The 25911-nt window shown below is 46.1% G+C and overlaps 1 protein-coding gene and 1 long non-coding RNA gene across 2 annotated transcripts; one reads left to right on the top strand and one right to left on the bottom strand.

The window, feature by feature from the left end:
- Window positions 1-120: 120 nt before the first annotated feature.
- On the bottom strand, window positions 121-2100 carry LOC139042011 (uncharacterized). The gene is made up of 2 exons (XR_011498191.1): window positions 1961-2100; window positions 121-756 (listed from the first exon to the last, which is right to left on the bottom strand). It is a non-coding gene; the product is annotated as an uncharacterized lncRNA (long non-coding RNA).
- A 491-nt stretch (window positions 2101-2591) lies between these two features.
- PPP1R15B (protein phosphatase 1 regulatory subunit 15B) lies at window positions 2592-9821 on the top strand. Its single transcript, XM_070497470.1, has 2 exons — window positions 2592-3501; window positions 6904-9821. Exons 1-2 carry the CDS (start codon window positions 2602-2604, stop codon window positions 7123-7125), a joined length of 1122 nt encoding a protein of 373 aa, XP_070353571.1. The 5' UTR covers window positions 2592-2601; the 3' UTR covers window positions 7126-9821.
- Window positions 9822-25911: the final 16090 nt, after the last annotated feature.

Consider the following 25911-nt stretch of genomic DNA (forward strand, 5'->3'; position numbering starts at 1 on the left):
GTTCCTAAACTTTTTGGTCTCAGGACCCCTTTACACTCTTAAAAATTATTGAGGACCCCAAAGAATTTTTGTTTATGTGGATTACATCTATCCATAGTTACTGTTGAAGAACTCAAAGCAGAAATTCAAAAATATTTATTCATTTAAAAATAATAAACCCATTACATGTTAAGATAAATGACATTTGTCATGAAAAATTATTTTTTAAAACAACAGTTTAGCAAGATGAGTGGCATTGTTTTGCATTTTTTCCAAATGTCTTTACTATCTGGCTTAATAGAAGACAGCTGAATCTCGTGTCTGCTTCTGCATTCACTCTGTTGCCAGACAGAGCACATACCACGCGTCCTCTAGCAGATCATGTCCACCGTACCCTCATGAGAGGAAATGAGTTAAAAAGGAAAATAACAGCTTCGGAGTAGTATAAAAATATTTTTGACCTTGAGGACCTTCTGGAAGGGTCTTAAAATGGGATCCCCACTGGTGCCTAGCCCACACTTTGGGAAGTACCGTAGTGGGGTACAGCCCACGAGGAGCTGAGACCAGCAGGAGAGAAGACTTACAGGAATACAGTGTCGAGTGTCAAGTGCTCTAATACAGTGTAATGATACAATCTTGACTCGGGGGGTTGGCAACGACTTCAAGGAGTTGACTTTTGAGTTGGCCCTTGAGGCATGAGTAGGTATGTAACAGGAGGTGAGGGTTTCTCAGCTGAGGAACAGCGTTGAGTAAAGGCAGGAAACCAGTCCGATGTCCCTGGAATATGACCTGTGTGAACAGAAGTTACTGAAGAGAGGGCTGGCAAAGCGCAGGGGGAGGACAGGCTGTATAGGGCCTTTATCCTGCAGGCCATGGGAGACAATTATTAGCTGATAAATAACAAATACGAGCTGATGTTTGCGCCCCTACGCTATCTAGGCTAGGCACTGTTTAGGAATTCAGTTCTCTCACCAACCCACTGAAAGACGAGATAGTAGCCTCACCTTACAGCCAAAGAAACTGAGGCTTTGAGTAGTTAATTTGCATTCTTGGATCTCTTTTCTATTATCAAACTGACTCCTGTTATTTACACATTTTTCTCAAGTTCTTAGGATTGAAAATGAGCTATTTCCAAGGGATAAACCATACAAATTGAGGCCCTCTTAGTTCCTTAGAAGGAAGTTGGCTGTTCCTTGACCAGTCCCACGGAGCGGAGGAGCGCTGGCCGCCTTCTGCTCCCGAAGGATCTTTCTGCTGTCCCCGAGCGCTCCCTCGGTCGCAGACACCTGACTTCAGGAATGTCATTAAACAGCTTTAGCAGAAATAGGGATGAACAAAGACCAAACTCACGAGAGAATCAAATACATCAGCTAAAATTATCAGACAGGGGCCAGCCTGTGGCGCCCTCAGCTTCGGGGGCCTAGGATTTCACTGGTTCGGATCCTGGGCGCCACGTGGCACCGCTCACCAGGCCATGCTGAGGCGGTCTCCCACATGCCACAACTAGAAGGACTCGCAACTAAAAATAGACAGCTGTGTACTGGGGGGCTTTGGGGAGAAAAAGGGAAAAAAATCTTAAAAAACAATTATCAGACAAAATTTTTTCAAAGGATAATGGTCTGTGCTTCCTTCTTTAGGTGTTGTACCCTGTGGTTCTGGGGGCTCAGATGTAAATATGATTTGAGCGTATTGCCTGCTGGGAGGCATTAAAGAAAGGAAACAGTTTCTGGAGACTACGTTTCTTTCCTCTTCTGTAACTTCAGTTTGTCGCCCTGAAAGCGGACAGTCTGACAGGGACACCACCTGAGAAACACGAGCTCACATTTTCGTGGGGGATGCATGTGGGCCGGACGCAGAAAGGCTGAAAGCTAGATCCCGGGCACAGCTAAACAGCGATTTGGAAACCCTAAAACCGAGGGGGCAAGAACGCACAAGAATGGCTCATTTTCCACTCCTACCGTGCACTCCAGATTTTCCGTACCTCAACGCCAGACGCTGTCCAACTCTTATTATACTAAAACCTCAGGTCGATGCTTTTCTTAGCGCTCGGCAGCACTGGAACCCCGAGGCACGCAAGAGTGCGGCAGGCGCATCCGGTCGAGCTCGCGGGACCACTCAAGGGCCCGGGGCGCCCGGCGGGCTTCCGGGCACGCCCCGCCTCGCCCGCCGCTCCGGCGCCGGGGGAGCGGCGTCTCCTAGGAGACCGCGGGGCACGAGTGCGCAGGCGCGCAGCCGGCGGCTGATGCAACCGCGCGCGCAGCCGCCCGCGCAGGAAGGAGGCGGCCGCGCGGAGGAGCGGCAGGCCCTCCCGCCCCGTCAGTGACGCTCGGCGCCGGCTGGTGGCGTCGCCGGCCTGGCCCTGCGGCCATCTTGGGCTTCGCCTCTCCCCGCGCCCGCCCGCCCGCCGCCCTCCGGGCGCTGACTAGGACGCCTTCCCGCAGCATGGACGCCGCCGCGCCCCGCGCCCGCCGTGCCGGCTCGGGGCCCGCCCGCCGCCGTCCTCTGCGGCTCCGCTGCTGGCCCGGGGAGCGGCCCGGGGCGCCCACGCCGCCGCTGCGCACGGCCGGCGCCGTCTAGGCCCCTCGCCCCCGCGCTCCGCGTCCCGGCGGGCCGCGGACGGCGATGGAGACTGGCGCCCGCCCGCCGCCGCCGCGCGTCTCCTCCCCGCGGCGCGCCCCGGAGCGCGCGCCCCCGCCCGAGGCCCGGGCCGGCGCCTGGAGGACGCTGCTCGCGCCGCTGCCCGGCCTGCTGCGCCGGCTGCTGGCGTGGGGCCGGCTCCTCGGCGCGCTCCTGCCGGCGCTGGCCCTGCAGCCCGCCGCGCCCCCGCGGGCCCACGCCCTCCGCGCTGCCGCCGCCCCGCCGGCCCCCGACGGCGGCCGCCTGCCCGAGCGCCGCGCGCGCCCCGCTCCGCCCGGGGGCGGCCCGCCGGAAGGCCGCCCTCTGCGCGTGGGGGGGCTGGAGCTCCCGCCGCCGGCCGCCGCGGGGCCGGCGCTGCCCACGCCCGAGCAGGACCACGGCTACCACAGCCTGGAGGAGGAGCACGGGCTGCCGCGCACGCACGCGGGGGCCGAGCGCGCCGCCCGGCCGGCCTGCGGCAACCGGCTCATCGACTACATCCTGGGGGGCGGCCCGGCGGAGAGCGGCTCGGACGGGGAGGACGCCGCGGACGACGGCTTCGACAGCGGCAGCTCGCTCGCCGAGTCGGACCCCGAGCCGGACGCCGAGGGCCTGAGCCGCTGCGCCCCCCGGCCCCCGGGAGGCGCCCCCGACGCCGAGGGGGGCCCGGCCGCGGGCGGTGCGGAGGCCGCGGCGCGGGCGGGCGCCGACGAGGCGGAGAGCCTGCGGCTCTGGAACGCCTTCTGTCGCTCCGACGACCCCTACGACCTCTTCAATTTCAAGGCCCCTTTTCGGACCGGGAGAAGCCGGAGAGGCCGTCGCGACTCCGCAGGGCCGCCCGAGCCCGGCGCGCCCTCGTGCGGGGCGGCGCGGGGGCCGGGCCGCGCGCGCGGCCGGAGGAAGAAGGTGGGCCCCTGCGTTACGCCCCGCGGCTGTGCCCGCGCCGGCCGGGGGTGCACGCGCGGCGGAGGCGGCCGCCCGGGGTCTCCCGTCCACGGACCGGGGTTGACCAGGGACCCGGCTTCTTGCCGCCCTGTGGGGGGTTCCTAGCCAAATCGGAGATGCCGGCGCGCAGGTGTTAGCAGGGGAGTGCCGTTTTCCTGGGGGTTGGCAGCTCTGAGTTATTTCCCTGCAAGCTCCGACTTTTCACTCTTTTTCACGGAGCGGGAAAATTAGACCTTGTGTATACACGATTTAATTTTTCCAGAGATTGAGAATGCCTTCTTACAGCCGTAGAGTTTTCAAATGGGGGTAAATGTGGTAAGTCGTTTGCAGACACTTTCTATTTTATCTACGTGAGTGTCTTCATTCCTGTCTTTTAGAACCCAAAGGGTCGATGGTGCCAAGGAGCACGTCAGGTTTATCTAGGTTTTGCCACGAAAGAAAATGCTAATTTCAACATTAACTTTTGGACGGGTACATGATTTTGATTAACATTTAAAAACAAGACAGGAAATAGCATTGCCTTTTCTTAGGGATACAGTACTAGTTATCATTGGTACCTGCAGGTTAATGATTGTATGTAAACTATTATGGTCACTTATTCGGTTTATCTGGAGTAGTTGCTTTCTGTTCCCAGGCTAGTCATCTTTTTTTTTTTTTGAGGAAGATTAGCCCTGAACTGACATCTGCCAATCCTCCTCTTTTTGCTGAGGAAGACTGGCCCTGAGCTAACATCCGTGCCCATCTTCCTCTACTTTCTATGTGGGATGCCTGCCACAGCATGGCATGCCAAGCGTCCGGGATCCAAACCGGCGAACCCCAGGCCGCAGAAGCTGAACGTGGGCACTTAACCGCTGGGCCACCAGGCCAGCCCCCAGGCTAGTCTTAAAACTTCATGGAGCATTTTACTGTTTCAACACTTTGTCAGCGTTATTTTGGGGGTCTTTTGAATTGCTTTACTTTTTTTTCTATTGTTTATTCAGCTAAAGTTAATAATTGGAGAAAAATCCTTCCAAACTCACAGGGTATATCTCTCTCTCTCTCTCTCTCTCTCTTTTTTTCTTTTTCTCCCCAAAGCGCCCTGGTGTACATAGTTGTATATTTTAGTTGTGGATCCTTCTGGTTGTGCTATATGGACACTGCCTTAGCATGGCCTGATGAGCAGTGCCATGTTCCGCACCCCCAGGATCCGAACCAGCAAAACCGTGGGCCACCGAAGTGGAGCTCGAGAACTTAACCACTCGGCCACGGGGCGGCCCCAAACTCACAGGGTAGCTTTTGTTGCGGAGGGAGCGTTTTTTCACTTTCCTGGCCCTTTATTTGGAAAGGAAGCAGCGGGTGAATGATTACTGACCTCGAGTTCTGCAGCTTCAGGAAGTTTCAAGTGGACAGCACCAGAGTCCATTGGCTGCACGTGGCCAGCTTAATACTTTGAAACTCTTCCTGGGGTAGTAAATGTCTCTAAGTCGTCGAGGTAATCTTATGTCTTATCTGGAGAAGCAGAATAAGTCATGTTAAAAAGTAAATTTTCATACTTTGTAAGTGCCGGCATAAAAGAGCTTTTCTCTGTCTTTTTAGGGGGCCCCTGACAAAACGGCCTCTTTAGTAACTAGGCGAGGAACAAAGTGGGGCGATGGATGAGCACTTGGCATCTGGAGACCAGTGTTCCCTGCTCCTGAGTAGTCGGGCCCTGGACCCTGGGAAGACAGCCAGACCTGGGGAGTAGCTTGACCTCGCATGGCCTCCATTCCCTCGCTTATCTGCTGGGAGTAGTAATAATGTCTGTTGTATGAGTTACTGCATGAGTCAAATGAGAGGAGTCAATAAAACTCGTAATTCATTGCTTTGACTTTAAATGGTAGTTCCTACTGTTCAAGGACCTCAGTCTCATTTTAGCTTGCTCATTGAGTAAAAATGAGATGAGTCAGGTAGATGTGAGAGTATTGACTGTGAACTGCAAGCAACGTTTATCTTTTTTTTGATAATCTTTTGTTAAAGATTATCGACATAATCTTTAATGATTATGTCTAAAATATGGTAAAATTATTTGGCAGCCTTTGACTACTTGCCATTCTTTAGGTATATGGGAATAACGAATAGTGCCTCATTCTTGGAGTGACGTTTTTGGATAAGGGAGTTTAAAATGCCTTGTGTCATGGCATAACAGTGCAGATTGTGGAGCCAGACTCAGGGTTTGAATACCAGTTACACCACAGAAGCTGTGTGATTTGAACAAGTCAGTTAACCTCTCTACCTCTGTTTTTCCTTATCTCTACAATGGAGATGGTAATAGTACATATTCTATAGGGTTGTTACAGGATTAAATGAGATAGAAATTGTAAAGTACTTTCAAAAGAGCCTGTCATATAGTAAACACTATGTATATGTTTGTTATTATTATTTATCTTAGTGATAACGAATGAGTAACACTAAAATGCAATATCTAGTAAGGTGTTACATACCTACTAATTGTCCTCAGGGGCATTCCTTGGCCTGATATAAAGGGAATGAAAGTAGAAGGCCGCTGTGGGATTAGCTGATGTAACTGTTGAACATACTTTAAAGCAAGTATTTACTTTGGGAGTCGGATATCTTAGAAAGAAACTTATATATTAGAAATTAAGTAGGGATTAAAAGGGACTGTCACTTATTACATGTGATCATGTGTGTATTATAATCACAATTTCATGTATATATAATAGCATATTGAGGAATACAAAGAAGGTTTTTATCTTAACTACAAAGTCTCTTACAGTAACACAGCCTTAAAGATACGTTAATTTTGCTGCACTGTTTGCTCAGTAACTTCCTCTTCTATATTCTGATTACAGAAGTAGTAACGTAAGAAGAATAATGTTCATGATTCAAAAATTGGAAAGCACTGAAAAGTGAAATTTTTTTTTAAAAAAAAGGAAGAATGGGAGTAAGTGAAGATCTTGTTAAAGGTTTCTGATGCTGAAGTACAGGCATTGACTTCCAGAGATAGATTTCTGAAATTCTTTGTTTGGGAACATTGATCATTTTGGAAGAAGAGTATCACAAAACTATTTCCCTAAGGATTAAAAACAGTAAGGATTAATATCAGGAAAATTTCAGTTCCCCATCTGGATTCAGTTTATTAACTCCAGAAGCCAAGGAGAGGGGGACAGGAGTCTGTGTGTGTAAGAAAGAAGGTGGCATTTGCCCCTTGTTTTATTCAGATGCCATCTAGTCAGAACTTAGTCTTTTTTCATTTCTGTTAAAGTTGAGACCAAATATTCCTGTGAGATATGTGATATTCCGAAAGAGTTGGTAGCAGAAAGGGTTAATTACCTCAATGATTTTATGATCCTAGAGCATGATTAAAATTCATCTTTGTCTTTATAGGTAACCTTCTTCGAAGAAGTCACTGAGTACTATATAAGTGGTGATGAGGATCGCAAAGGACCATGGGAGGAATTTGCACGAGATGGATGCAGGTTCCAGAAACGAATTCAAGAAACAGAAGATGCTATTGGATATTGCTTGACATTTGAGCACAGGGAAAGAATGTTTAATAGACTCCAGGACACATGTTTCAAAGGACTTGATATTTTCGAGCAATGTTAAGACGATTGAACAGCCTCTGGCCCTAGCATACACTACCTCTTACTTGAGAGGTTTCATTTAAAAACAAAAATTGGCAGCTGTCCTTTGACTTTTTTTAGAGGATGTGCACCTTGGATCCAGTGGCCTAGTTTAATATTTTTTGCACTGTGTCCTGCTCAGAAACATCCAGGTTTGTGTCCAGCCCTGATGATGAAGGATGGGATGCTGTGATCTCTAATCGTCCCGTGTTTGATGTAGTTGATGTGTTTGTGAAGGCCATTTACTTGCTCGGGTGAAAAGGGGACCTTTTAAAGTGTAATTTTGCTCTTTCAAAACTTGTTTTTATGGGAAACAATATTTATAGGGCTCAAAGCCCATTTTCCATTCTAATTTAAATTGTTTACCTGTATAAAAAGTTTGGGCTCTTCTCCCACCCCAACATTCTGAAATTAATGGGCTTTTATGTTTTCTCTGTTTTCAGTGATGTGGCCCTTCTGCTTTAAGGCTCAGAAAATAATTTTATATATGCTACCAACTTAAAGAACATTATCTTGTGTCACTCTTTTTTCCTTCTAAAATGACTTTGGTTGAAATTGTGTGGTGGGTTTTTATTTCTAGGTTAAGTTCTGCCGAAGAGGTTTCCAAGGACTGCCACCAGAGCTCCCTGTGCAGCACTCGCTGCTACTTTGGGAAAGCTGCGTCTTTCTGCATATTCTAACAGCTAATATAGTTCACGTCTGTGCAAACTGTCTTTGGGAGAGGGTTCTGTATATGTTGTTGTAGTTCTCAGTTGAATTGGTTCTTTGTATCTTTCAGCAAGTAGAAATTGTTGTAGAAGACTCCAGAAAGTAATAATAGCATCATAGGCATTTATATTTTTTTTTGAGGAAGATTAGCCCTGAGCTAACATCTGCTGCCAATCCTCCTCTTTTTGCTGAGGAAGAGTGGCCCTGAGCCAACATCCGTGCCCATCTTCCTCTACTTATATGTGGGACGCCTGCCACAGCATCGCGTGCCAAGCAGTGCCATGTCCGCACCCGGGATCTGAACCGGCGAACCCTAGGCTGCCGAAGTGGAATGTGCGAACTTGACTGCTGCGCCACTGGGCCGACCCCTGTTTTTTAAATTTAAAAGCCTAGAATTTTCTTAGAAATAAGATAGAAGCCATTTCAGAGCGACTTGGTTTTGTTGTATGTGCTCTCACCAGAAAGCCAGTGTTATTAATGCCATGCCTCAGCACTGTCACTTTTAAAACCTGTCAGGGTGACACTAAACTTGGAGATGGGCAGTTCTGAATTTTCCAGTTGGAACTGTCAAATACAGACTTCAGCCAGCATCCAAGTTTCTTGTGTTCTACTGTTTCAACAATGAGGGAAGTGGTGGCAAGTCTGTACTTCGAGGAAAGGATAGGACTGGAGATTTAACAAGTAGAAGGTCTTGCTGTCTTTAGCCCAAAGTTTACTTTTGAATCGAAGTGTCTGCAGCAGCTGGTTGTGCTTGGTTTAGTTAGTTAGCTCTCCACGTGTGCATCTGTTAGGTTGAGGGAATGCTAACCAGCTCCCTAATGGTCTGTTTCTGCTCCACGTGCTTCCTGTCACAGGTAATGGAAAACCTGAGTAGAAAGATGACCTTCGTTTTGACCTTGTCTCAGCGTGGGAACAAGGTTTCCATGAGAAGTGCTTGCAGGGCTACTACCTCAGTTTGTAATCTACCTGGTCCTTGTTTTATGCCTCTCTGGCTTGCTCTAAAAACTGCCGCCAGTGTTAATATGTGTATTCATACGTAAACACTGTGCGGGTGTGACAGCGTGCAGGCGGGCCTGATTTTCACAGAGCCTTTGTTCTGTGTGTTCTGCGTCCCTCCCCCTTAGGTAGTCGTAGGGGGTGTGTTTATGGAGCCTGGTGGAACACCGTGGAAACAGGCTAGTTTCAAGCCCCAGCTGTGTCAGTGGGAAGGAAGGCGGCATTCGCCTTGAAAAAAGCTTTTGGAAAATGTGTAGGCATTCTTTGAAAACCAGACCGAAGTATACTTTTATTTCAGAGACTTAGGTTGTGTTCTGTGTTTCTGAAATCTAGAATGTTTGCATATTTGAAAATAGTGGGATATTTTTACATTTATTGGATTTGGGAAATTGTTCCTTGGGGTCCCACCCTCGGTGCCCAATGAGGAAAAGCTTGGTTAGGAGTGGTTTGCTGCCCTCCTCTAAAGGCAGTGGCCAGACGGGGGTGAGCAGGATGGGGGGACCGTTTGTAAGTTGGACCGAGGAGAAAAAGTTCCTGTCAGTTTCATCCAATCTTAGTTGTTAGAACAAACTTAAACCCCCATAATCTCAGAAAATCCTTGTAAGTTTTAATGGAACATTTTACACACTTCAAGTCTTGCAATGGTGCTTTAAGTATCAATGTAGCATGTGAAAGGCTTTGTACAGACAGGTGAAATTTCCTTTTCTGAGTGTTGAAATGTGATAACAGCACCTCTTCATCTTTAACTTGAAATCACAACTATCAGATTTTATTTTTCTATAATTTAGGAAGGTGAAGTTAGCAGACTAGAAGACTTCTAAATTGGCTTCTACAGATCCAGTAATTTAAATGTAACCAGTTCATTGGGATTTTATAGCTAAAATTGTATTTGTGTATATAACTTAACTAATCTGTAAATTGTAATAAATGTATTTGCAATTATTAAATGTTACATGATATTTTGGTTCAACTGTATATTGTGTGTTTCATAGTATTTTACATGGGTTTTGGAATTACTGAGCAGGATTTTCTGGATTAAATCAGGTATTTTTGCAGAAGCACTATAAATTCAGAGGTGCTAAAGACGAATTTTTGTGGTTGAAAAAGGTTATGTGACATGTAAATTGCACTTCAGCTAATAGAGGAAGGGTAAAAAGATAACTATTGCCATTAGAAAGCACAATTTAGTAATAGAAAGGAGAAGTTGTTTCTTAGAATATGAAATGCCCTTCTTGGACATCTCCAAGAAGGGATTTGATTCTAAAATTGTCCCCAGCCACCCACTTCTGCTGCAAAGCAGACAGTAAAATAAACAGTATTCACAGAAGCAGTAAAACTCAGATACTGGGGTCAGCATGGTGTTTCTCCTAAGTAGCAGAGAAATCTTCTCTGTTTTGTGCATTATTACTGATGACCATGATATTGTACGTCACAATGTTCTCACATTTACAATATTGAGTGAATGTGATGGTAACACCAGAAAAAACTTTTTATCCTGAGAAAAAGACAAGCATTGGGGGACCAGTCTGGTGGCACAGGAGTTAAGTTCACATGATCCACCTTGGTGTCCTGGGGCTCTCGGGTTTGGATCCTATGTGGGAACCTACACCGCTTGTCAAGCCATGGTGTGGCATGTGTCCCACATGTAAAGTAGAGGAAGACGGGCAGGATGTTAGCTCAGGGCCAGTCTTCCTCAGCAAAAAGAGGGGGATTGGCAGCAGATGTTAGCTCAGGGCTAATCTTCCTCAAAAAAAAAAAAAAGGACAAGCATTGGGTTATGGGAAACCTATTAATGTTAAGGCATAGTACTGTTCTTTATTAGGGATTTGGATCTTCCTAGCTAGTGAAGAAAAATTACTAACGGTACATTGTTGCACTGGAAGGAAAGAAACTAACATTTGGTTGCAGATAATCAATGTTTAGTACAAATTGAGTTGACAGCCCCAGGTTATACTTTTCTTACCATCTTGGGGTTAATTTAAGCATTTTTGGCTGTTTCTCCCCAGGAAGGTATATGAAAATGGCCATAATCACATCAAGCCAGATTTATTGATATGACTATTCTGATATCCTATTGAAATTGTGCTTTTTTTCCTGTTTTAATAGAAAATTTAAAGCAAAATTTGCTGATGTCAGGAATCTTGATCGTTGCATGTAGAATTTGGTGGTCTCATTTGGACACTTCCTTTGGACTCTACTTTAAAAAAAAATAAGAATGGGAACATCCTCGCTTTTTTCTCATAAAAATACATGTTATTTATAAAAGTATCTAATATAGAGATATACAAAGGCATTTTTGGTACATTGTAAAAGATAAGTATGCTGCCCATGGTGCCTTTTTGAGGTGAGAGACAGTTTTCTTTTTATGCGTATAAAGAGGTTTTGGTATTTCTTTTTTTCTTTTTCTTTTTTTTTGAGGAAGATTAGCCCTGAGCTAACATCTGCTGCCAATCCTCCTCTTTTTGCTGAGGAAGACTGGTCCTGAGCTAACATCCGTGCCCATCTTCCTCTACTTTATATGTGGGACGCCTGCCACAGCATGGCTTGCCAAGCAGTGCCAGGTCCGTACCTGGGATCTGAACCAGCAAACCCCGGGCCGCAGAAGTGGAATGTGCCAACTTAACTGCCGCGCCACCAGGCCGGGCCCTGTATTTCTTCATTTAACTGATTATGACACAAATGTTACCAATTTGGGATCATTCTGCATGGGTAATTAGAGTTCTTTCCTTATGGACTTAGTTGAATGGTTTGTGATCAATACAAAACACGAGTCTTTTCGTCCCTGGGTTTTTGCTCCAGTGAGATTGTTCCTGTTGTCGTTTAGTTCTGACTTGAGAATACAAAGGCAGAGTGATATCAAGGTCCACAACAGCATGTGTAATAAATAGGATAAATCTCTTCCAAGCCTGTGAACTGTGAGGGTTTATCAAGCAGGATCTATAATGCTTTCAATTGATACGCTTTAGAGACAGGTTGACCTGAGGGCGTTTAAAGAGAAGTCATTGTACACATGGCCTGTAGAACACGGGGAGGAGGGGAGGGTGCGTATGACCTAACGCTTTGAGTCGCGTCATCAGTGTTTCTTCATTGGCAGACTCCTTAATCTCGCCAGGGAAAGACAGAGGAGACTAAGTTTATGGAATGTGGGTTGCTTGGCCCATGGGGAGGGCATCCTAGAGATCTACTGAGAACATAGTGTCTAGAAAGCTGAACCACAAAGGAAGACACTCTCAAGCCATTTCCCACGTTTTGTGCTTTTCATCTTTTACCCTTCACTTCGTCTCCATGCTCTCCTTTTCCAGCTTCCTCCTGCCTTTGCTGAATGTTTCATCTTCACTGCTGTTTTATAGATCCTAGAAGAAGGATGAGGACCTTGTTGCCAGAGGCCTGTGTTCATTAAAGATGCCATCCAAGGTGGGCCTCACAGAGCTCTAACTCTGCAGAGCTCTGTGCAATTCTCCACCAAAACGTCAGGGTAATACCTATGCTTTGAGGCTGGACTGACTTTCAGGAACGTCCTAGAGATGTTGAGTCAAAGGAAGAGGTGACAGTAACGCTGGGTCATGCTGCTTTGAGTTAAGCCTGCTTTTCTTAAAGGGGTTCGTATGTCAGCTCTGAAGGGAAAAACCCGAGAGGAGTCCCAAAAGAGTTTTGAAAAAGGCTCATCTGGATATATGTGGTGGAAAGGTGGTTTTTAAAAACAAATTTCCTCATGAGAAGACCAGCTCCACTTTGGATCTCAAACACCCCCTCCAAGAGACCCCTCAGCACCCTACCCCCACCCCTCCTTGCCCTCTGACATCACCTTTTAAATGAGGTTAACTCTGACCTCATCTTGTCAACGTGTGTGTGTGTGTGTGTGTGAGGAAGGTTGGCCCTGAGCTAACATCTGTGCCAGTCTTTACTGCATGTGGGACGCTGACACAGCAGGGCTGGACAGGCAGTGCTAGGTCCACACCTGGGATCCAAACCTGCAAACCTGGGGCTGCCAAAGTGGAGCGCAGGAACGTAACCCCTGCCCCCCTGCGCCAGCCCCAACATTTTTCTTGCTTCTTGTCTGCCGCCACCCTCACCAGTTTGTATACTCTGTGAGAACAGAGATTTTGTGTGTCTTGTTTATTCTATCCAGAGCCTAGAACTGTGCCTGGCAAATAGAGAGTCAATAGATATTTGTTGAATGAGTTAATAACTTTCTTAAAATCACCTCTCGTATACCTGTACTGAGGTTTCATCAGTCCAGCCACGTCAGACTAGAAACAAACGTGCCACAGTCATAGGTGTTGGAGAATCACAGAATTGAAAGTCCTTAGAGAGAAGCTGCAGTAAGCTTGTAGAGTTTTAGAGTGTAATTACAAATTTCCATTTGGCTAGGGATACCACATCAATTAATTTGAGTGTTATTAATACAGTACATATTAATTTGTGAATTTCATATGTGAGCAAATTGGCTGGGACCTTCCTTTTCCAGAAGTGATATCCTGTATTAGAGCACCCGCCACACCCGAGCTTTCAGTTCTACTCCTTTTTGGCAAAGGATTGGCTTGGGAGACGCCTAGTCAATCCCACCAGATGGCGTCACTTGCTCTCTCGGCGTGCCTGTCGGCTCCCTGGTATTACGAATCTGATGGCTGTTGCTGGCTTGGAGGTCGTTTGGGAACAAGCTGAAAAGCTGCCCTGCCCGCTCGGGGCTGCCCGGCCCCTTGTGACTCCACCTTTTTGTGGTAACCACCCAGAAGCGGGGGCTGTTCCTTATGGGAGAGCCAAGATTTGTGTTTGAACCAAACAAACGAATTGACTCTTCCTGGTCTACAAGGAGAGAGAATGAAATGAATGTGGTGATTTAGGAGGCTGGAGAGGAGCTCTAAGGCTGATGTACTGATAGGTGCTGGCTTTTCCATGTCAGGGTTTTTCCATCTCACTTAGCTATTTGCTTAGCATTCAGCTTTCTATTGCATTCCTGTGCATCAGGGCAGTCACTCTGAGTAAGGGGAGGGAGAGGGGGCCACATTGCTCGGGGCATGGAGAATTGCTGTCTGATTGCACAGTTGTTCCTTTGGCTGGCGTGGAAGGAGAAAGAGAGCCTCGAGAACTATTGGGCTGCGGTTTCGTGCCGGCGTTGCCTGCTTCCCGCCTAGGCCCGAGGCCGGTGGATGTCCAGGACTGCTCCGTGGCAGGTTGGTATTGGCTCCGAAGGCCTGTCCCCAGTCCGCTTCCAGGTGTGCGGTGTGGATGGCCATTGTGTGTCTGCATACAATCTCCTGTGTCTGCAGCGAATGAGGCACCTTTCAGCTGGATTATTGTGGTACCTTTCCTTTTTTGTTTCTGCTTGATTTGACTGAGTGGGGAGGATAGGAGCTTTTTTGTTTTTGTTTTGATACCTTCAGGAATTTACAGGGGATTCGCTTTACTTCTGGTTGCCAATATTGTAGCCATTCGCCTCTGCCCAGATTCCCTTCCCTGGGGCAACCTGCTGAAAGGCCCAGCTTGGTTGGCCTGGGGGAACAGCGCTGTGCTGCCTGAGAGGAGATTTTTCTAGAGGAATATTGAATTACAGAAGAAAAGTCTGTTGGGAAGTCAAAGGGTTGAAGCAGGTGCATTTTCTTGCAATGATTTCCCTGGCTGTTTCAGGTGAGATGACAAGTACTTTAAGCGAATGTCCCTTCTCTTCCCTCCCTGGCATAGACCGCCTCAGGGTGCTTTGGGAATGTTTACCTCTCTGGATCCAGTTTCATCCGCCTCTCAAGGCTTCCCTAGCGATGGCTCCATCTCTATATCCTCAGAATTCCTGTCTTGTTTTCAGTGCTACCGTGCCCGGTGCACCTTTTTTTTAATCACATGGAGTGGTGATTGTGGTTTGCTTCCGTGTTACTTCCTGTCGACTGGCACCTCTTTGGTGGAAGCGTCCTCACACAGGAACCAGAATGTTTTAGGTGCACATTTTTCTTTAACTCAAGCGACAATTTCCATAGCCTCCTTCTCCCAATGGATAGGCGCCCCTCCCAACACACAACAGTAGGGTAATTTATTAATTCGTGTGTTTCAAAGAAGCAATTAAACGTGTGAGTCTATCGTCAGTGTACACATTATGTTTATTTATAGCACTTGAGATATTTTTGAGAAACTAGTACAGTTGTCCCTCCGTATCCACGGAGGGCTTGGTTCTACGACGCCCCCTCTCCTCCCCCGTGCATACCACGAAATCCACGGCCGCTCAGTCCCTTATATGAAATGGCGTAGTGTTTGCATCTAACCTGTGCGCATCCTCCCGTGTACTTTAAATCATCTCTGCATTACTTATACTACCCCATACGATGTAAATGCTTTGTAAATAGTTGTCGTACTGTATTGTTTAGGGAATAATGACGAGGAAACTGTCTGTGCGTGTTCAGTACAGACGCAGCCAGTGCAGGCCTTTCCGTCCAGGGTTGGTTGAATCTGCAGATGCAGAATGCGGACGCAGAGGGCTGATTGTGTTCCTGGTGATGACTTTAAACCTAAGCTTTTAAATCAGCTGACGTTGTCTTCATTACTGATCTGATCTTTCAAGTGATAGCATGAGATTCATTGGAACTTGATCAGCATTATGAAAGGCACTTTGTCATGAGGCAGGGTATCATTCACATCCAATTTTTATAGTTAGTTCTAAGGACGTTTTTAAAATCAGCTTATTAAGGTATAATTTACACACAATAAAATTAATCATTTTTAAGTGTAAAGTTCAATGAGGTTTTGTTTTTGTTTTTCTTTTGTGAGGAAGATTGGCCTTGAGCTAACACCTGTTGCCAATCTTCCTCTTTTTTTTCCCTCCCCAAAGCCCTAGTACACAGTTGTGTATCCTAGTTGTGTAAGTCCTTCTAGTTCTTCTGTGTGGGATGCTGCCTCAGCGTGGCTTGATGAGCAGTGTGTAGGCCTGTGCCCAGGATCTGAACTGGCGAACCCTGGGCTGCCGAAGCGGAGTGCGTGAACTTAACCGCTGTGTCACTGGGCTGGCCCCCAAGTTCAATGAGTTTTGACAAACATGTACAATCATTTGACACTACCACAGTCAAAATGCAAAGCATTTCCATCGCCCCAAAAAGTTCCCTCACGCTCTTTTGTGTTCAATCAACCTCCAGCTTTTGGCAGCCATTGATCTGCTTTTTATCACTATTTTACCTTTTCTAGAATTTCATAAAAATGGTATCATACATACAGTATGTATCCTTTTGTGTCTAGTTTCCTTAGTCTAGTGTAGTACTTTTGAAATTCATCTAGGCTGTTGAGTATATCCACAGTCCATTCCTTTTCATTGCTGAGTAGTATTCCATTGTATAGATATACTACAATTTACTTATTCATTCACTAGTTGACGGATAGTTGGTCTGTTTACAAAGTGTAGCTATTATGAATGAAGCTTCTGTGAACTTTGTGGACATCTGTTTTCATTCCTTTTGCATAAATTTAGGAGTGAGATTGCTGGGTCATGTGGGAAGCATATGTGTAACGTTACAAGAAAAGTCCCAGTTTTCCAAAGCGGCTGTACTACCTGGCAGCAACGTGTGTGAGAGCTAGTTGTTCCACGTCCTTACTGACACTCAATGTCGTAAAGCTTTTTAAGTTTAGCTATTCTAGTGGATTTGTAGTCACATCTTATTTATTTATTTATTTTTAAAGATTTTATTTTTCCTTTTTCTCCCAATGCCCCCCGGTACATAGTTGTGTAGTTTTAGTTGTGGGTCCTTCTAGTTGTGGCATGTGGGACGACGCCTCAGCATGGCCTGATGAACAGTGCCATGTCTGCGCCCAGGATCCGAAGTGGCAAAACTCTGGGTCTCCAAAGCAGAGTGTGCAAACCCAACCACTCGGCCACGGGGCCGGCAACCCCCCCCCGCCCCCCCCCCCGCCCCCCGCCAAATATCTTGTTTGGTGATGTATGCGTTCAGATCTTTTGTCTATTTTCTTAGCCAAGTTGTTTGTATGTTTATATATATATATATGTATGTATGTATGTGTGTATGATTTTGTAGTATATTCTAGATATAATTCCCTTATCATATATACTATATAATATATTTGAAAATATTTTCTCCCAGTCCCTGGCTTGCATTTTCATTTTCTTAATAATGTCATTTGAAGAGCAAAATTTAAAAATTTTGCAGAAGTCCAATTTATCAATTTTTTCCCCATGGTGCATGCTTTTTGTGTTCTATCTCAGAAATCCTTCCCCAGGCCAGGTTACAAATATTTTTGCTTATGCTTTCTTCTGGAAGTTTTATAGTTTTGACTCTGCCATTTGCGTCTTTGGTCCCTTTCCAGCTGACTTTCCTGTGTGGTGTGAAGTCAGAGGGGAGAGTCATGTTTTGCACGTGGATGTTCAGTGGTTTGTCCCCACTGAGCGGCCTGCTCTGCTCCCTCTTGTTCCCTTCCCAGACCTGTGTCTCTGTGCTTACACAAGTTCACACCGTCTTCATTACGCTCAGTTTATGCTGAGTCTTGAAATCACTTTGTTCTTTCTCAGAATTGTTTGGGCTACTCTAGGTTCTTTGCATCTATATTAGAATTTTAGAACCAACCTATTAATTCTACCAAAAAAAAATCCTGCTGAGGTATTAAATAAGATTATATTAGTTTTATAGATTGATTAAGGGAAGGGTTGACATCTTAACAATACCGAGTCTTCTGATCCGTAAACATAGTATAGCCCCCATTTATTTGAGTCTTTTTAAATTTCTCTCAGCAATGTTTTGTCGTTTTCAATATACTGATCTTGCACATATTTTGTTACATTTATCCCTAAATATTTCCTATTTTTCATTGTACTGTAAATTGTGCTTTTTTCAACTCAATTTCCAATTCTTTGCTGCTAATATATGGAGATACAGCTTATTTTTGTATATCGATCTTGTATCCTGTGATCGTAGGAGTTTTTACATTGATGGGTGGTCACATCTTAGAATAAACACAGTTTTGCGTCTTTCTTTCCAATCTGTGTGCCTTTTGTTTCTTTTTTCTTGCCTTGTTGTACTGGCGAGGACGTTCAGTACATTGTTGGATAGAAGCACGAGAGCAAACACCCTTGTCTTGTCAATAGGAATAATGACGTCTTCTCTTTCATTCCTGGTAATTCACGTCTTGTCCCTTTTTTTTCTTATCAGTCTGGCTAGAGATTTACCAATTTTATTGATCTTTTCAAAGAAACTGCTTTTGGTTTCATTGCTTTTTCTCTATTGTTTTTGTTCTGTTTTGTTCTGTGTTGTGTTCTAGTCCACAGATTTCTGATTTCAGTCCATTTCCTTCCTTCTACATTCTTTGGGTCTAATTTGATTTTCTAGTTTCTTAAGGTGGAGCTTAGACCACTGATTCAAAACCTTTCTTTTTTTCTAATTTAAGTACATAATGCTATAAATGTCTCTATGAGCAGTGCTTTAGCTGCTTCTCAAATATGATTATATGTTGTGTTTTCGTTCATTCCAAGATATTTTTTTTCTTTTTTTTTTTTTTGAGGAAGATTAGCCCTGAGCTAACATCTGCTGCCAATCCTCCTCTTTTTGCTGAGGAAGACTGGGCCTGAGCTAACATCCATCCCCATCTTCCTCTATTTTTTATATGTGGGACTCCTACCACAGCATGGCTTGCCAAGTGGTACCACGTCCACACCTGGGATCCGAACCGGTGAACCCCAGGCTGCTGAAGCAGAACATGCGCACTTAACTGCTGCATCACCGGGCCGGCCCCTATTAGTTTTTGCTTCATGTATTTTGGGGCTCTTTGCTAGGTGCATGTACATTTCTAATTGTTTATCTTCCTGACTTTGCCCCCTAGGGAATATTTGGAAGTATCTGGAGACATTTTTGGTTGTTGCAACTGGGAGGATGCTGCTGGCATCTAGTGGGCAGAAGCCAGGAATGCTGCTAAACATCCTACAATGCCTGGGACAGCCCCCATGACGAAGAGTTATTCAGCCCCAAATGTCATGTACTGAGGTTGAGAAATTCAATTTCTTTAATATTTCATACCCAAAGCTCCAGCAGTTTTTCAGGAATAAACAGTTCTCATTATTTTTTCTGTCTTTGATTCATTTCCAGACCCCTGATATGTTTCTTTTTGGAAATTTTGTCCAAAAAGATCAAAATATTTTTTATATTTGCTTTTGGTGAAGAGGATTTGCTGATCTCTTCATAACACCGTAGCTGGAAGTCTGGCCATCCTTTTATTTTTAACCTATCTGTTTTTATATTTCAGTAGGTTTTTTTTTTGCAGACAGCATACAATAATTTTTTAAATCCAATATGACAATGTCTGCCTTTTAATTGGGAGTATTTAGACCATTTACATTTAATGTAATTATTGACAGAGTTGAGCTTAAATTTACTCTCTTGCGTTTTGTTTTCTGTACGTCCCATCTGATTTAATTCCTTTGGCTCCTCTTTTCCTGCCTCCTTTTGGAACGAGTATTCTTTTTTTGTGAGTCCATTTTGTCCTCACTATTGGCTTATTAGCCATACCTCTCTATTTGATTTGATTTTAGTGGCTGTTGTAATGTTTAAATACAGCTTTAACTCAACACAGTTTATGTTTAAATCATATCATACCACTTCATTTACAGCACTATATGTACACACACGCCCCCCCCCCCTTACAACGGTATACTTCGATTTCTCCCCTCCTGTCCCTTGTGTTACTGTTGTGATACCTTTTTCTTACACAAAAGTTATAAACCTACTTTTTGTTGTTAGTGCCATTGAGTCGATTTCAACTCCTAGCGCCCTGTGTGCAGCAGAGCGGAGCCCTGGCCAGTCTTTCTGCGCCATCCTCTCACCTTCCGGCGCTCTATCAGACAATGCTCCGCTGCTGTTCACAGGGTTTTCATGGCCAAGTTTTTTTGAAGTTGGTGGCCTGGTCCTTCTTCCTAGTCTGTCTTAGTCTGGAAGCTCTGCTGAAACCCGTCCACCATGGGGGACCCTGCTGGTGTTTGAAATACTGATGGCAGAGCTTTGGCATCACAGTGACATGCAGCTGCCACAGTGTGACAACCGACAGATGGGTGGTGTGGTCTCTGACCGGGAAATGAACCCAGGCCACGGCAGTGAGAGCGCAGAATCTTAACCACTAGACCACGAGGGTTTGCTAAACCTACATTACATTAGTATTATTTTCACTTTAAAGGGTCAGTCATCTTTTAAAGAAATGGAAAATTAGAAAAAAATCTTTTTATTTACCATATATTTACCATTTTCAGAGCTTTGTGTAGATAAAAATTTCTATCAAATATTTTCCTTCTGCCTGAAAAACACCTTTAACATTTCTTGTTGTGCAAGTTTACTGATGATGATTTCTCTCAGATCTTGTTTGTTTGAAACGAAGTGTTTACTTCTCTTTATTTTTGAAAGATATTTTCGCTAGCTATAGAATTCTAAGTTAATGGGTTTTTTCTTTTGGTACTTTAAAGATGTCACTCCATGGTCTCATCCAGCTCTTAAACTCTTTGAGTTTCTAATTTTGTACTAGGTCTCTTGGAGTTAAAAATGTTGGATGTAGCACTTCTCTCCTCAAGTTAACAGTTTCAGGAACACCTCTGCCTTTTCCCATAACAAATTCTGATACTGCCATTGGGATCACACCCACGTGTAATGTTTCCAGTCATTTCTTTTTCGTTGAGGGGTTGCACACTGGCCTATCATCTGCCTTTGACTCTGACCCCAGTATCACTCGCCAGTGGTTCCGTTTCCTGCACTCTCTCCTGGAGCACACACTCTCCTTTGCCACCTCCATCTGAGAGGAAGTTGGAGAGGCCAGGCCTCACTGGTCTCCGCCCCAGCGCTCTCTCCAGTGCTATGAGGAGAACCTATGTATTGGTCTGGACGGACTTGGACTTCAATTCCAGTTTTCCATTTCCACCAGCTGTGTGCCTTTTGGTAAATTACTTGAATCCTGGGGGTCACATGTAAAAATTGAATAACAATATCTCTCAGAGCAGCTAGGAAGACTAAATTAGATATTGTATGGGAAGTTCTTAGTACCATATTTGGCATGTAATAATAACATCAAACACTCACATAGCGTGTATTATGTGAAATACGTATGTATCTCCCAATTTACAGATAAAGGATCTGAAGCACAATAAACTACTGAAGGTTACATAAGTAGGGAACAGCAGAGAACTGGGAGTTAAACCCAGTCTGGCTCCACAGCCCATGACTTTACCTCAACGCTCCTCTCCTCCTCTCAGGAAACATTAATGGATGAGATGAAACTAGTGTTGGACTTTTAAAGATGAGCACCCTTCATTGGGTGGACAATGTGGAAAGGGGCAGATAAAGGGGAGGGAGGCAAAGGACATTTCAAACAGGGAAAATAGCTTTAGAGAAAAGGTAGAAATGGGAGAATGTAGGAAGCATGCTGGGGGAAAGGCTTATAATAGGCTGGTCACACAGTGTACAGGTTCTGTGGGATGGAGAAGCATAGTGGAGGATACGCTTTGTCATGTGGGGTCTAAAGGATAGAGTACTTTGAGGGTCGTGCTAAGAAGTTTGGTCTGTTTCATTCTACATAAAGTGACAAGCCGTCAAGTGAGTGACACGGTCAGACAGGCTCTTTTGGAACAGGTCTTGGGTCATTTGGTGGATGGACTGAACTGAGGAGAAACTAGAATAGAGAGAGCTAGCAGGAGTTCTCGCACAAGGATAGGTGTGAAGAAATGAGCTCGACCAGAGGGAGGTGAGACTGAAAGGGGGCGTTCTGGAGGGATACGAGTTGGCAGGACTCAGCGGCTGACTAGACAAAGGAGGAGAGGTTACAAATGAGTCAGCTTTGCTATCCTTGGTGACAAGGAGGAAAGTGAACTCAATTATTAATTGAGCTAGGGAATTCTGAAAGAGGAGCAGGTCGGTGGAAGGAAACGTAAGAACTCTGCTTTTCATGGAGAACTGACCATTTTTAGTGTCTTCTCCATCTGCAGGAAGCAGCAAAGGGGCCACCTAAGGGAGACTTTTTAGGATAGTTCCAAGCTGGGAGGGAAAAGAGGGAATGGCTTGGGTCAAGAGAGGTGGAATTCACAGACTAGAAGTGGGTTTGGAACAATTTCCCTGAGCTGAAAATGGCATGGGGTTTGAAGAGGTCCTCTGAGTAGCTTGGGTCAGCAGTTTGCTCCCACAAAACGCTCACCTCTCATCCTCTCTTACGTATCCTTTCCCTCAAGTCCGAGCTTGGCCAAGAAGCAGCTAACACTTCAAGGCACTACGAAGGCTTGAGCCAGGAGCATGTGGGCGGTGGCCAGGGTGGCCTGAAGATTAAAGGGCCCTTCTGAATATTCTGGACTCCTGGTGTTCCTTATGATTCCAGTGGTTGGGAGAGGGGCTCAATAATGATGGAGATCAAATCTCCTCCCACCCTAGTGGGATGGGGACCCAGAGCAGACCACATTTTACTTAATAGAATAAAAGAATATGATATTTCTTGCTCCCCAGCATATTTATAATTGTTATGATTATTTAGTTTAAAAGTTTGATTTATGCCTCTGTTTCTTAGTAGACCATAAGCTCCTAAGGAACCATGTCTTTTTTTTTTTTTTTTTGAGGAAGATTAGCCCTGAGCTAACTGCTGCCAATCCTCTTCTTTTTGCTGAGGAAGACTGGCCCTGAGCTAACATCCGTACCTATCTTCCTCTACTTTATATGTGGGAAGCCTGCCACAGCACGGCTTGCCAAGTGGTGCCATGTCTGCACCCGGGATTAGAACTGGTGAACCCCGGGCCGCTGAAGCGGAACGTGGGCACTTAAGCACTGTGCCACCAAGCCAGCCCCAGGAACCACGTCTTAGTTGTTGAGGTGGGCCCAGGGCCCAGCACAGAGCTTGGTGGACTCTCGTGAATTTGTTCACTCAGCCCGTTTACGAGTGCGGTGAGAGGCCTTATACTGGGTGCTGAGTATGCATTTACTCAGCAGATGTTTACTGCGCATGCACTGTGTGGAGACTGAGTGATGGGGACACCGATGTGAGCAAGACTGGCAGGGTCTCTGCTTTCAAAGAGCTTACATCTTAGTTGGGGGAGTCAATAACAAAAGAAAAACAAAAAAATTATGAACAGAGCACAGTAGAGAGAGTGGTATGATGGGGGCCTCCTGGGGAGCGACTCTGCATGCAGTGGTTGGGGACGGCATCTCTGAGGAGGGCCCTCTCACCCCAGCCCTGCACGGTAGGAGGGGTGGGTCAGGAGCTGATTGGGGAAGCGGGGAGAGGAAGGGTGAGCGAACTGTGAGACCACAGTGCCGTGGTAAGCAGGGGCCAGAGCATGTGGAGCCTGCAGGAAGGAAATCTGGATTTATTCTGAGTGTCACTGGAGGGCGTTATTCTGTGAAAAATGTAGTGGGCCAAGCAAGGAAGGAAGAGACCAGATGAGGAGGCCGCTGGGACGGCCCAGGGCGGGACGTGATGGAGGCTTGTACCAGGAGGCAGTGGAGGCGGGAGGGGCAAATTGGGGGCATATCTGGAGGGAGAGCCAGTCGATTGGCTGTGGAACGTGAGGAAGAGAAGGAAATCTAGGGTGACTCCCAGGTGGGATCCACCTGGTTTGCCTGAGATGGAGGGGTTTCCTGGGATATGGGGTTTTCAGGGCTAAAACTGGGACAAGTCCCAGACAAACCAGGACAGTTGTCACACTACTTCTAGGTTTTTGAGCCAAGCAATGGGGTGGTTGTTGATCGTGCCATAGACTGAGAGGACTCAGGGAGAATAGGTTTGGAGGTATAAATCAAGAGTTCTAGTTGGGCCATGTTAAATTTGAGATGCTTCTTAAATATCCAAGCAGAGCAGGAGTAGGCAATCGGATATATGCATCTGAAGTCCAAGGGAGAGGCCGGATTCAGACAGACATTCGGGAGCCAGCAGCATGTAGATGGTGTTTAAAACAGTGGGGAGATACCTAGGGGGAGCGTGTAGACAGAGGAGAGAAGCAGGCCGAGGGTAGAGTCTGGATACTCCAACATTTTGAGGTTAAGCAGAGGAGAGGCAGTTACCCAAGAGATTAAGAAGAAATAGCCAGTGAAGTGGCAGATAAACCAGGGAATGTGGTGTCATGAAGGCCTAGAGAAAAAAGGGCTTCATGAAGGTGAGGCTGACCAACTGTCAAATGCTGCTGAGTAAAATGAAGACAGAAAGTAGATTTAGGGGGCCAGCCTGGGGGCATAGTGGTTAAGTTTGCACGCTCTGTTTCAGTGTCCTGGGGTTCGCCGGTTTGGATCCCAGGTGCAGACCTACACACTGCTTATCAAGCCAGGCTGTGGCAGCGTCCCACATGCAAGTAGAGGAAGATTGGCAGGGATGTTAGCTCAGGGCCAATCTTCCTCACATACGCACACAAAAAAAGACAGCTCTCAAGGAGTCTCAGTCCAGTGGGGAGACAGCAAGGTCAATACCCGAACTCTGAGGGGTGCTATGACAGTGATAAGCACAGGGGTCTCCGGATGGCCGGGGCACAGAGTGGTGAAATACTCGCTGTCCAGCACAGGGAGCAGGGAGGGGCAGAGTTGGCAAATGCCTCAGAAAGGTCACCTAAGAGGAGAACTGAGAAATGTCTGTTGGATTTAGCAACCTGGAAGTAAGTGTTCGACTTTGCCAGAATAGTCTTAGCCATTTTCAAGGAGCTGTGGGGACAGAAACCAGAGAGTGATACCTGGGAGACAAGGAAGCTGACACGCCAAGCACACAGCTCACTCCTTTCAGAAACTTCGAGTGAGAGGAAGGAGAGTGGGGTGAGGGTGGGCAGGGGGTTGGGTCTCGCTGTGTGTTGTTTTTTTTTAATGGTAAAAATCCTGAGCTTAGTTATAGGGTGGAAAGACAGAACTAGAAGAGAAGGGAAAGCTTGAAAATACAGGAGATAATTGATGGACTAAGATTTCAGAGGAGCTGGTAGGGCTGGGCATTTGTAAGGATGGGAACATGTAGAAAGGTTAGCTTTGGGTAGGAGGAAAGAGAGACAGATGGGCAGAGAGGGAGATAAGATTGTAACGGTGGCAGAGGCAGCCTGAGGGAAGACGTTCTAGCATAAGGCTTCCCAACTGCCTTTGCTTTTTCTTGGAATAATGATGGGTCTGCTGCTGAGAGTGACTGTAGACCCAGCAAGAGATATGTGGGAGGCTGGAGAGTGAGAATGATAGGGTATTGATTTGTTTAATTTTTCCAATAGCTTGGTGTGATATTTTTCTGAGCATAGGAGCAGAAAAGGTGGACAAATTAATCCAGAGTGGAATTTTGCAGAGTAGGTACTACCAAGGCCAAGCGGACAAGGGTATTGGTTGGTGAAGGCATAATGTGAGAGGCTGTGAGTTTGGCTGAACAGTGCAGGAAGAGAGACAAGGCTTCCACTGATAGATGAGGAGGGAATTTGAGAGGCTAAAGGCACTGGAGGGAGGCAAGGAACAGGCATAAAGAGAAGACAGGAATGAGGGTGTTAGAAGCACCCAAACTGTGGTCAGAAAGTGGGCTGTTAGAGTTTGTGTTTCCAGGTGGGAGTAGATCTGAGTGGTAGGAAAGTCTAAGCTATGGCGCTGGGTGTGCATGGAGGTGAATGTCCCTGGAGCTGAGGATGTTAGGGTGCTGTGAGGTACTGAAATCACCAGGGATGAGAGGGAGATAAGGGATGGAGAGGAAGATGCTGAGGCAGGAGCCAAGGTCTTCGAGGAGAGTAGAGGGCTGACCAGCACGGTGGTGGGCGGCCGAGACAAGGGGGATAAACTGGTTGGCTGAAGGCTGAGACAGTTTTAGAGACAGAGGCACATGGTGCCTTGTAAGTTGATTGAACTAAACTGAAGCCAAGTGCTGTGTTAGTTCCAGGAAATGCCCAAGTCAGCACTAGCTGCCATTTTCTAGAAAAAGCCCAGATCAGACATCAAAGTCAGCACAGAAAGAGTGTTGCCTAAGCTGAAGAGTCAAGAAGGGACCCAGAGAAAAAATACCAGCAGGTCGACTACTGGGCCACTCCTCCAGGCTCCACCCAGCCCACATCTCTTGTTCTGAGCTGATGACTGACAATTTCATTCCACCCCTCCCCCATGGAGCTGCCAGGGCCAGTTCTCTTCTCCATGACACA

The sequence above is a fragment of the Equus asinus genome, chromosome 25 (genome assembly GCF_041296235.1).
Source record: "Equus asinus isolate D_3611 breed Donkey chromosome 25, EquAss-T2T_v2, whole genome shotgun sequence".
NCBI classification, from domain to species: Eukaryota; Metazoa; Chordata; class Mammalia; order Perissodactyla; family Equidae; genus Equus; species Equus asinus.

Bases quoted from the DNA above. Each gene is read 5' to 3' on its own strand.
- PPP1R15B (XM_070497470.1), top strand. From the start codon at position 2,602: ATGGAGACTGGCGCCCGCCCGCCGCCGCCGCGCGTCTCCTCCCCGCGG. The intron at 3,502-6,903 runs GTGGGCCCCTGC...TTGTCTTTATAG, and splicing joins CGCGCGGCCGGAGGAAGAAG to GTAACCTTCTTCGAAGAAGT.